Source organism: Diaphorina citri, unplaced genomic scaffold (genome assembly GCF_000475195.1).
Source record: "Diaphorina citri unplaced genomic scaffold, Diaci psyllid genome assembly version 1.1 scaffold2963, whole genome shotgun sequence".
Lineage (NCBI taxonomy): Eukaryota > Metazoa > Arthropoda > Insecta > Hemiptera > Psyllidae > Diaphorina > Diaphorina citri.
Window position 1 is genome coordinate 7,812 of NW_007380375.1, and position 12,189 is coordinate 20,000.

The following is a 12,189-nucleotide window of genomic DNA, read 5'->3' on the forward strand; positions in this document are numbered from 1 at the left end:
GAAAACGAACATGTAATAAAAAAGGGGGGTTCTCATTAAAAAAAAACCTAGGTTGGCACCCGATTCGCGGACGTTCAAAAATATCCACATTAAAAATCAAAAAATTAGGTACGTGTTTTTTATTTTTCACAATTTCAAACAGGCTCCGAGAAAAACAATATAAGCATAAATTCTGGGACACCCTGTATACCTTACCTAAATATGTGCCCTGAATTTCAAAAGTTTATCTTTAGAGGAAGCTGATCTATGAAGGTGAGAAAAACCTGCCGAATCGGTTCGTGTAAAGATACACAGGCGTGCTTACTGGAACTTGGCATTCATACAGTCATGTCAGTATTCATTCAATCATTCATACAGTCATGTCAGTATTAGGTATGTCATGTCGGTAGTAGTTGTCTTAAAGTTATACGTGAAGTTAGTTCTTTCTTCATTCGTCTTAGCACTTCTTCATTGGTTATGTGTTCTGTCCATGATATTTTCAATATTCGTCTGTATAACCACATCTCGATCAATAGGATTAGGAGAGTTGTGTGATGTTCACCCCAGATTTTTTATTATTCACAATATCGTACTGCTTAACCCATAAGCGCTAGGCGCTTCAGCAGCGCCTGTGTATCTTTACAACATTGCAAAGGCACCCACACACGGTCAGTAGTTTTCTAACCTCGTGAATGTTTTTCAGGTAGTTAAGTGATTTAGTTATTTCGCTGGGAAAGACGTGAGGTAAAAAAGGTCTCATTCTGATCCTTGCATAAAGCGCAAGTTATGGATATGGAGGCTTGTGCTCCAAAATTATTTCAGGATATGGAGGCTTGTGCTCCAAAATTTCTTCGGACAAAAACCGCGTGTTTCGTAACGTAAAAATCGGACATAACAAGGTAAATCTTTTTCGAGCTTGAAAAAACACATCAAACCTGAACTTTGGAAAATGGAGATCAGGACGATCAGGTCTATTTGGATCAAAATTTTGTGGTCTGGCTCATGGTTTTAACAGAAACAGATGATCGATTAAAATAAAAAAGTTGTAACCTGAAAACCAACACAAGGTCTGCATTTTTTTAAAAGGTGGTTTTTTGGACATTTCTTGGAAACATAGCCGAAGTTAGGAAAATGACCCACAGAACCTTGTTGGAAATGATGAGATCTACCTACCCTGAGCCGTTGTCAGTGTTTTTCTGGCGCACCCTGTATGTAGGTAGTACATAATTAAGTCTAGCTAATTTATTTTGCGAAAATCGAGAAAATTGGGTTAACACGTAAAATTTGTAAAACCATAGACCGTCATATTTCTTTATGGGCACTTTTATCCCAAAAAGAGTACATAATAATTAGATTAAATTAGTGCTATTGCCACTGGCTAATAGACTATTGTATTCTGTTTAATAGTAATAGTAACCAGGAGTAACCTCTGTTTCAGATGACATCTGAGGGGGATAAAGGATTGGGAAAACAGGGAAACTATTGTGATACTGATGGAACTGAAGACTTTTCTCCTGTTAATCCACCCAGGTAATCACCTCCACCGCCGCCGCGTTTTTTTGGCCCTACTAATCAACGGTTAAAGATATTAATTTTTTTTATTGGAATAGACTGATTTTTAGTCCGTCCTTCCTTTATTATTACTAATAATAAAAGGTATAGTGGACGGACTATTGTATTAGCTTCGGTGTCTGTCAGTCAGATATGAGTTATGATGGGTAGGAACCATGCTAGGGAAATTCTTATCATAGTTATATCCACACCATCATAGCCACTGGCTTTAGATTTGATTGAAGTTAGGGCCTTCTGTACGTCCTGTGATGTTACTTCCTGAAAATCAAAAGAGATATTATCCTGGATTAGGTTAGTTTGAGTATCCAACTCTGCCAAAGTTCTAGACTTTGTAGAGTTGCATGGAGAAGGGACTACTGAGACAAAATAGTCATTCAGATCATCCAAGTCAGCAGTAATAGGATTAAGCGACTTAACATCGCCCAACCCTACACTGTTGAGTTTTCTCCATGTGGATCTCGGCCCACCGTGTAGAATTCCACGTGCAAAATTTTGTTGGGCTTTTCTAACCATGTAGTTTGTAGCGTTCTTCTTTTCCTCTACGACTTCTAGAGCCCGAGATAAATCGATTTAAAAAATACCGGTAAATTGTGAAGTTTGACGTCACGGCATACGCTCCCGTAGGCGATGACGTCATAATCTACGACTCCCGCTTCGTTTGTTTGTGCGCAAGCGTTTCTGCGCATTTTGACGTGAAATCTGACGTCACAACCTTTTGAAGGGACGGACCCTGCTTGTTTATTTTTATAGTTTTTATTGGTATTGGGGCAACGCAAGTTACACAAGGGTTAGTGGTACTTTGGGAGCACTATTTCGACCGCTTTTAATGAATAAAATCTAATAGGTAAGGAAAGTCGTTTGATGTTCACACCAGGGCCGTATCCAGGTCCGCCACCGCTAAATACGGCCCTGGTTCATACCGGATTTTTCATTTTTGTTTCTCTCTCTGTATCATAAATCATAATATAAAAATAATTTTGCGTTCATATTCCAGCTGTTTAAGTCCATGTAGTGTAGCCAGCTCTAATAGCAGTGATGAGAATAGCAGTGAATTTAACATGAGGAATTATGTTCGTGATCACTTCATCTACACACATGCTCATCACGGCTACTCTTGTTTGATCAAAATGGAAACTATGTTGCAAAATAAAAAGCTTACAGATGTAGTTCTCAAAGCAGGACTACTTGAAATCCCAGCCCATCGTCTTGTGTTGAGTGCAAGCTGTGAATATTTTTCAATTATGTTTACGGGAGACATGCGGGAAATACATGAAGATGTAATCACTATCAATGGTATTGATCCGGAAACTTTGGTTGTCATTGTAGACTACTGCTACAAAGGTGGGTCAACATACCATAGTAGTGACAAATAAAATAACTAGTTGTTCTATGAACTGTAGACCTCACTCAAACTCTTTTGCAAAGAAAAGAAGGCACCTTTGGAATCCTAAATATATACAACCCCTTGTGTAACTGACTGACTGACTGACTCACGTATACAAATTCTAACCCACTTCTAGATGAGCTAGGAAGTTATCGCGCTCACGCATACTAGATTTAATAGCAGGAGTCATCCAAGGTATAGGCGCTTTAGTGACACGTGACTCTTTGACCGGGGCAAAGATGTCAAAAACTTGTTGCACGTGTTGGTCAAATATGGAAACTTTGTCATCAATTGTCACATCAGCCTCCACTCCAGACTAATCAACCTCACTCAGACACTCTGAAAAACGTTCCATGTCAATCTTTTTGATGTTACGATAAGAGACGGTTTGAGGTGGATATTTAGGTACTTTAACAGAGTAGGCGAGGAATTCCACATAAATCTGATCCTTGTTTTTCATTTTTCTTTTTTTACTCACAGGGTATGTAGGTATGCGGTGGTCTTGTGGAATAAGTTTTAAACTTTACAGCAAAAACATTACTAATGGTTTTACCGAAAAATATGTTATGTTTTACTACCTGAATCATTTTGCGGAATCAGTATACACCGCTTGAGAAACCCACCCCTGGGAAATATTTTTAAACACCCTGTATAAACTGTGTCAGTATGTTCGAATGGAAGTATCATCTGAAGGCTGAGCTATTATTTTTCCTCAGGTTCAATAGAAATCACAGAGGACAATGTTGAATCCATTCTGAGTGCTGCATGCCTGCTTCAGTTGCCTGATATCGTATCAGCCTGTTCTACATTCCTCATTAAACAGTTGCATCCATCTAACTGTATTGGGGTCTATATATTTGCTGATGCACAGGGGTGCTTCCAACTCAAAGATGCCGCTGAATCTTACATCGCTGTGAGTGAATCAAGGAAATAATATTAAATTTTTATTATTATTATTATTATTATTATTATTATTATTATTATTATTTTTTTATTTTATTTTGAAATTGGTCTTAAAAGAGAGGTAATATTGTCTTTTATCTCTACATCTATTTAGTTTTCTTCTAGCTTTAACGTACCTGAAAAATACAAAATGGCGGATATCTCGGTTATTCTGGGGATTTCGAAAAAAATGTCCAGGCAATTTTTTTTAGCCCTTGACCTGTACTATTCGCCATTTTCGGCTTGACATAGCTTTGTGATACACCCTGTATTTTACATTAATATTTTATTTTTGTTACAGGCTGTTATGCACTGGCTGTATCATGATATAGAAAATAGAAAAAATGAAATGGGTGATTTATTGGCCTATATCAAATTACCCTTAATATCTCAACAGGTAAGTTACTGGTGGTGGGTAGTATGGTCCTTTGAACTCCGAGAAGTCACTATAATATGATGTACTAGAACTAGATTCTGACAAAGAACTAGAACTTTTTATCAAATGAGATTTTGCGACTTTTGACTCTGAATGATCATGTAGGTTCTGTTCAATCATTTTTTATGTAAGCTGGGGTGAGAATAATACCAAAGAGTTGGATATCCCCTAGTACTAATTAAAAATCTTGCTCAGGTAACACCGGGACTCCACTCCCCGTATCACTGTTCAACAGCCACTCATAAGTTTATTATTATTAAGGGCAGATCCCATGGTGTAGTGGGCACTGCGCTCGCCTTGCAGGCGGGAGATTCGATTCCCGGTGGGGTCGAAAAATTTGTATCATGTTGTTGTTAACGTTTGTGTCGACATTTCAATCTTCCTCCTCCAACCCAAGGATTGCAGCCACCTCCAGGGGTTTGTCCAGAGTGCCGAGGAATCCAATGTGGTGGGGTTGGCTGGAAATTCAAAGAGGTGCGGCACATCATGCACAGTTCTGCATTTGGGACATTTATCATATATACTGAAGGGGTGATTCTGGCCAGGTAGTTTTGAAGGAGACGGCACCAACCCGACCGGAGTTGGGCAAGTGTGGTCCTGGCGGCTCTGGGGAGGGATTTTTCAATTTCATAAATTTCCGTGTATCGTGTACCGTGAAAAATAATAATAATAATAATAATAAATGCATCATACGAATGATTGATTCCGTGACTGGCTGTGGTGATGGTGATTTTGATGGTATTATTATTATTTTCAGTTTCTAGTTGACACAGTAGAGCAAGACCCTGTTTTAAGAGATAACAAACAATGTCGGACCCTCATTATGGAAGCTATCACCTATCATTTATTACCTGAACGCAGACCTTTGCTACAATCATCCAGAACTAGGCCTCGCCCTTCGACTTTGGATAAGCTCTATGTGTTAGGGGGTGCTGACCCTTCCAATAGAGGTGAGAATGAAGGTGGACATTTCATTCAGACCGTGTGTACGGCTGCATACCATTTCCGCGAAACATGACCTTTTTTGGATCTTTTTGTAAGTCCCACATCCGTATTCCCCAAATCCATGAAAAATAATTTTTGCGTAATTCGGATGTCATTGTAATGAAAAAAAAAAAAAAAAAAAAAAAAAAAAAAAAAAAAATATTTTCGCCGTTCTAATGAAAAAGTTCGTCACGTCAGATTTCACGTCAAAATGCGCAGAAACGTTTGCGCACAAACAAACGAAGCGGGAGTCATGAATTATGACGTCATCGCCTACGGGAGCGTATGCCGTGATGTCAAACTTCACTATTTACCGGTATTTTTTTCAAATCGATTTATCTCGGTATCTAGAAGTCGTAGAAGAAAAAGAAAAATTCCGTTGGTCCTCATTTTTCCTGCTCTATGATAAGCGCAACTGATATATTCTTGACCGGCGAATAATTTACACGAAAAAAAAAAATCGCAGTATGGCCAGTATAGGGTGGGAATGGAACATGGCTAGCTTCACACATCTCACATCTTGTACTTCAACTTCACCAAGGTTCTTGACTCTCTAGTCTCCTCAGAGTAAGAATAACATAGAGTTTAGGACCAAAACGAAAGACACTTTTCAAATCGAAGGTTATATATCAGCTGATTTGGTACCAGTGCCGGACCATGAATAATTTCCTCATTGATGAAAGTTCTTTTTGTATGCTACCTAACCGTATTACCCCCAGAAACTTGTAGTCCAGGAAACGAAGACTTTTTGACGGAGAAAAATGACGTAGTCTGGATTTTTTGTCCAAAAGGTAGGGGATGGTGTCCTGAATAAGGGCTCAAAAGTCCCAAAGGCTAGTGAAACTACACTCGGTTCCACAAAAAGCGACTCAAACTTAAAAATACATGAAGTTACGTACATACTTTTTCATTCCAGTACCTACATCCAATACCTGATTATCCTCTTCTGTTTTGATGTATTCAATAGTGGTACAAGGCATCTTTTTATCAAAATTATTGCTATTTGTGTAAGTGTAGTTGGTAATGTATTTAAAAGCTTGGGCGTTAGGTATATAAATGTCTCCGACTGACAGTCAAGGAGTTACGGGTTCGAGAGTGGGTGATTTCAAGAAATTTTACCGTTTTAATGGTAATAATAGCCATTAAAAACTTCCTATTGCAGCTATTGAAATAATCAAATAAATGATCGTATGTTATTTTTCACGAGAAATCTATTGGTCTAACTTTGAACTCTATCCGACTCACAGTTCACGAGGTACAGGTTCGAGACTCGGTAAATTCAAAGAGAAATCTATTGGTCTAACTTTGAACTCTATCCGACTCACAGTTCACGAGGTACAGGTTCGAGACTCGGTAAATTCAAATCAATTTACTGTTTCATTTTTAAAATAGGCATAGAGAACTTTCTAGTAAAGCTATTAGAACCGTTAAATAGTCTAGATCCTATTTGATGTTTCACTAAAAATCTAATGGTGTAACTTTTAACTCCATCCGACTCACAGTTCAAGAGTTACAGGTTCGAGACTCGGTAAAGTCAAGTCAATTTACTGTTTTATTACCTACTATTTAATGTTTAAACGAGGCACTGAAAACTCTATAGTGTTACCATTAGAATCATCAACTAGTCCATCTTATTTTCACGGGAAATCCAGTGGTGTAACTTTGAACTCCATCCGACTCATAGTTCACGAGTTACAGCTTCGATACTAACCAGGAGTTACTATTCTGGAGTTACAGGTGCAATACATTAAAATGAGTTGGTATTGAAGCTTTTAAAAATAAAACACAGTAAATTGATTTGAATTTACCGAGTCTCGAACCTGTAACTCCTGAACTGTGAGTCGGATAGAGTTCAAAGTTACACCATCATGATTCTCGTGAAAAATCACACAAGATCATCTATTTTATTATTTCGATAGCTGTACTAGAACGTTTTTATTGCCTTTTGTTACCATAAAAAGGGTAAATTTTCTTGAAATTACCGAGTCTCGAACCCGTAACTCTTTAACTGTCTGTCGGAGAGTTTTAAAAGTGGCACTAGTCGATTTTTCGGTAAAAAATACATTATTAGCTGACATATTTTTTTGTTCTTAAATATAAACTGGCACTTTGTGAGGCTCCAAAAACATTGTTGGACTTTTTATGTACATTCATTTTTACTTAGAGATGGCAACGATTAATCGAAACAGGAAAAAAAATCGATGTTTTTATTTGGGAAATCGATTATTAATCGATTTTTTCTTCGTGTCGATTAATCAATTAAAATCGACCGATGTTTTTTTCGATTTTTTTTTTTTTTGCTAGTTTCTCACCAATGATTAGCGTTTTTTTTTCCCTTCAAAATGGAGGAGTTGCAATTAGGAAAATATTATTAATAAAAGGTCGATTCCTACGTAAAAAGTTGTGAAAAATCCAAATCTGAGGTCAAAGTAGATGTAGATATAGAAGACCATATTAACTCTCTTTTAAGACCAATTTCATTTTTAAAAGTTAAGATCTGTTCACATTATGGCTGTTGCGGTGCGCAATTTTGATTTTTTTTTTTTTTTTAATTTGACATTTGTTACCCCCTGTATCTTTGGTTCAAATTGAACCAGAGGATGACAAATTACAAAAACTGCTCCATGTTCTAACGTTCAATATTTGTTAGACTTGAACCCTGCCATGAAATTTTTATTATTATTATTTTTTTTTTTTAATTTATAACCTGTAGAACAGGTGTCAATAAACAATACAGTACTGAACAATAAACTTTTATGCCAAGGCCAAGACGTTTATCGTCAGCATACATCCAGAGTTTTAGAACTTGTAGGAAATATACTTGTTGGAAGGAAAAAAGGAACTTTATTTGAAGGAAAATTGGGATGTACAGGATTTGGACATTTTTCTTAAAAAAACTCAGATTTTTCTTGTTGTTTTGGGAAGAGGAAACAACTTGGTTGCCTGGCAACATGATGTAAACATCAGGCGGTCCGTTGATTGGAACCGACAAATAGGCAGGAGGTTCATCAGTACCGAACATTATTATTTTTAATTTTATTTTATTTATTTGATTATTTTTATTATTCATGCGTGTCGAAAACAGCTTCTCCAGAGCTTCATTTACAGCTACATACTTACTTTGATTTCTGATTGTCTTTCAATTTCGAACATTCTTTCTAACTATGATTTTCTACATTCAAAACCCTGCCTTTGCATGGCCGTTCAAGATAATTACTTTCAAGAAGAAATATTAGACGTTATTGGGAACGAACATGGGACAGTTTTTGGAATTTTTCCTCTACAGGGGTGACAAATGTCACTGAAATTAAAAAAAAAAAAAAAAAAAAAAAAAAAAAAAATGCGGGTGCTAACAATAAACAATGAAACATAATAATAAATCAATTTTGCTTCTAAATATTAAGCTTGTCACAAGAAAACAGATAGAAAAATGTCAAAAATACAAAATACGTAATTTACGTACGTAATTTTAGAAACAAAGAATAAAAAGGGTATACAGAAAATATCACAGAAAATTAGTTCAATCACAAACATTAGCATTTCGCATCATTCTACAATTGGTGATTCTCATGAAAAATATAACTGTCCAAATGTATTTTTTTCGTAAAGATCGTCAAAAATAATCAGAAAAGAATTTTTTTAAAAAAAGTATTTCTTCTCTAAGAAATTCGTCTCCAAAGTATGCCCGGGAAAAATAATGAGATTCAAATTTAGAAATGCGCCCTACGCTTGGCAACATTGCGTGGGACATAACCAACCATGAAAAAAGAAATTTTGGTAGGTACCTACATAGGAGGGTAGGTACCTACAAAGGCAGGCAGGTACCTACGTAGGTAGTGTTTACATAAAGTGGAACTTTGAGCAGAGATGTTTGGTATGTGGAGATCATATTATTCTTCTCGATCGAAATAAATGTGCCAGCCTACTGAGCTTAGTTGGTAGTGCGTCTGCCTTGTAAGCGCTAGGCCGCGGGTTCGATTCCCGCCCGGGGCGGATTTTATCCTGATGAGATAAGGCATTTCTGGTAAAGTTGACATTAATTAGTTATTTAAGGTCAAAATTTCTAGATGTCCAGTTTTGGCACCGAAAATCCGATTCGTCCCCTTTTGGAACCGTAAGGTACTTGTCCTGTTGATCCTCTGTCCTATTTTGTCCAGTTTTGGACACGAAAATGCTATTCAAAAATAGGATTTTTCTATTTTTGGAACCAAAATTGGTCAAAACGCGAATTTTCGTCTATGTTTGGTCCGTAGCTGATATTTACGCCTGACGATATTTTCAATCGATTCGCCTTGAAAAGACGAATCCAGATATACTAAAAACTCAATTTCCAAAAATTTGGCCTTTGTCCACTTTTGGAATGGGCTACTCAAGTATGAATGTTCAAAGTTTTCTTCGCTAGTAAAAAGTGTAACTTCTCTCTGGCCATGCCTTAAGTCATGATGGGTTAGGTAAAAAGTTCATATGGCTTAGTAAGCGACGACAACGGAGCCCCGACCCTCGAAATCCCGACCCAAGAGAAAAAAAAAAAACAAAAAACCAACCATGCCAGTGACAAATAAAGCGGCCTCAACAGAGCACTAACAATTATATACTGTGTACATAAAGTCCCAGGTCACCCTTGAAACTTCTTTACTGCTCACCCTGGGAAGCTGAATTTTGCATGCAGCCCTTGATTATGATATTTATGATAAAGAATTTTGGGACGTACTCGAAATATTGGAGGGCCCCCTCAGGGGCGGCCGGCCCCAGAGGGACCAACTTTAAAATCTTAATTGAGAACCCCCTACTTGTTCTTTATTGAATCATAGGTCTTAAAGAACGTAGTACTTTGGTGCAAGTTTCAGCTCGATCCGACAAACAGGGCCGGAGTTATGGCCTATTTAAAATTTAATTTTTTCCATGTTCTCCCGGAAATAGGGGAAGCAGCAAAAATGAGAAATTAAAATCGATTGATGATTTGTGCTTCAAAAAGGTCCTACTAGTGGTTCATATTAAAATTCAGACCCAAAAACAAAAAAAGATTATACACTTAATGGTAGTAAAAAACTTGAAAGAGTCAACATCTCTGACCCCAAAACCTACCCTAATATCAATCAATTTTATTTGTACAAACTCGCACTTCGTGCTCAATTGTATGTGGTACAATGTTAAGACTACGTATTAAACTAAACTAAATCTATAATAATATAATAATCTATAATAATATAATCTGTAATAAGCCCACCGTGTCTGCCATAATATATGCTTTAATCGTAGGTAGTAGATATGTATAGTATGAGATGTGCAGGTAGGTAGTAGATAGTGTGAGACGAAGTCAGAGATGTGAGGTAGGAGACGAAGTGAGAGGTAGGAGGCGAAGTGTGAGGTGGGAAATGTGATGTAGGAGGCGAAGTGTGAGGTGTGAAATGTTTTTCACTCACCTCTTAATAGAATGGTCAGTGTCGAGGCCGAACGACCATAAGGGTTAATCCAGAATGGGTTAACCCGACACGCTCGAAACTTGTAGAATCAAACCAAATTTTTGTACCGCTTGAGCCTGGTGAAACGTCAACAGGCGATACAGCTTCAGTTCTCTTGGGGTTACCAACGAGTCAATAGCGCGATGTAGGAGACGAAATGAGAGGTGTGGAATGTGAGGTAGGAGACGAAGTGAGAGGTGAGAAATATGAGGTAGGAGACGAAGTGGGAGGTAGGAAATGTGAGGTAGGAGACGAAGTGAGAGATAAGAAATATAAGGTAGAAGACGAAAGGAGAGGTGTAAAATGTGAGGTAGGAGACGTATAGAATGGTAAAAGACGAGAACAAAGATGTGAGATATGAGGGGTTATGGAGGCCGCAGGACAGATCCATCCAGAATCTCCTGAAAAGAATATGGAGCAGCGACAAGTAGATAATCCTTCAAAGTCTCCCGGAATGTACCCAATGGAAGAGATTTCAGATCATCAGACAACTTATTGAACAAGTTAATACCTTGTAAGAGAAAAAATCTATTAAACAAGCGGTTGTTACTGATGATGATTTTGTTTCTGATGCGACATACACTTGATAGACATTTAAAGTTCCTCAAAATTCTAATTATTTCATGTTTAAATCGCGTTTGAAAATTTTCCCATAAGACCCCATGTTAAAATAATAATAATGCATAGGTACGTTGGTACTTATACCAATGAAATCAATGTAATAGGCTTTGCCAACGGCCGGAGGCCGCATTTATACCTCATAATATATTATAAAACAAGCTGGGCCCGTCCCTCCGGCAATTTTTTAGCCCGTAGTTAAAGTCAAAGTACTCTTCCTATAGGAAATATGTCCAATGTTCTGGCGGTGAACCCAGAATCTCGTTCTACGAGTCCATTATCCAATTCGGTCAAGCTGAAATGTTACACTATTGTTTACATTTTTTGTTTCCAAGTTGTGACAACACGCTTGCTGTTGCAACTTATGTCTGACCAATAGCTAACTAGGCTGGCGATAAGAATTCAAATAAATGACGTCACGCGGTCACGTTACCGGGCCTAGAAATTATCGTCCTTGTGTTTGAAGTTTGAAGACGCATAAGTAACTTGAAAATTACGCTACGAATATGGAAAATAATTTTTGGAGATTTTTTTTTTTTTTTATAATCTTTTTATTTTTATGAATATTGAAAATTGCGAGAATTGTTAATTATGTATTACGTAGGATTACCCATTCATACGTAGAAGAGCTGTGACATTTATCCGGATACGAATAATATCCGGATATTCGGATATCGGATAATATTGGGTACCTATCCGCATCCGGATATCCCGAGTCTGGAAAAACTTTGCAGTGTGAACAGAACACCAGGATCGTTTTTTTTTTTCTGATTCCTATGTTTAAAAAGAAGAACACTGCAGGTAAGCCTTTG

The 12,189-nt window shown here is 37.3% G+C and overlaps 1 protein-coding gene and 1 long non-coding RNA gene across 2 annotated transcripts in view; both read left to right on the forward strand.

Annotated features, from left to right (window-relative positions):
• Positions 1–209: 209 nt before the first annotated feature.
• The window catches only part of LOC103519827 (kelch-like protein 5), a 31,118-nt gene continuing 19,138 nt past the window's right edge, over positions 210–12,189 (forward strand). The window contains exons 1-6 of the mRNA XM_008484915.3: positions 210–252; positions 1,418–1,509; positions 2,546–2,892; positions 3,652–3,848; positions 4,179–4,274; positions 5,071–5,325. Coding sequence (XP_008483137.2) covers positions 247–252; positions 1,418–1,509; positions 2,546–2,892; positions 3,652–3,848; positions 4,179–4,274; positions 5,071–5,325 — 993 coding nt within the window. The 5' untranslated portion in view covers positions 210–246. The remainder of the gene's footprint in view (positions 253–1,417; positions 1,510–2,545; positions 2,893–3,651; positions 3,849–4,178; positions 4,275–5,070; positions 5,326–12,189) is intronic.
• On the forward strand, positions 5,979–7,040 carry LOC113471763. The gene is made up of 2 exons (XR_003394342.1): positions 5,979–6,552; positions 6,633–7,040. It is a non-coding gene; the product is annotated as an uncharacterized LOC113471763 (long non-coding RNA).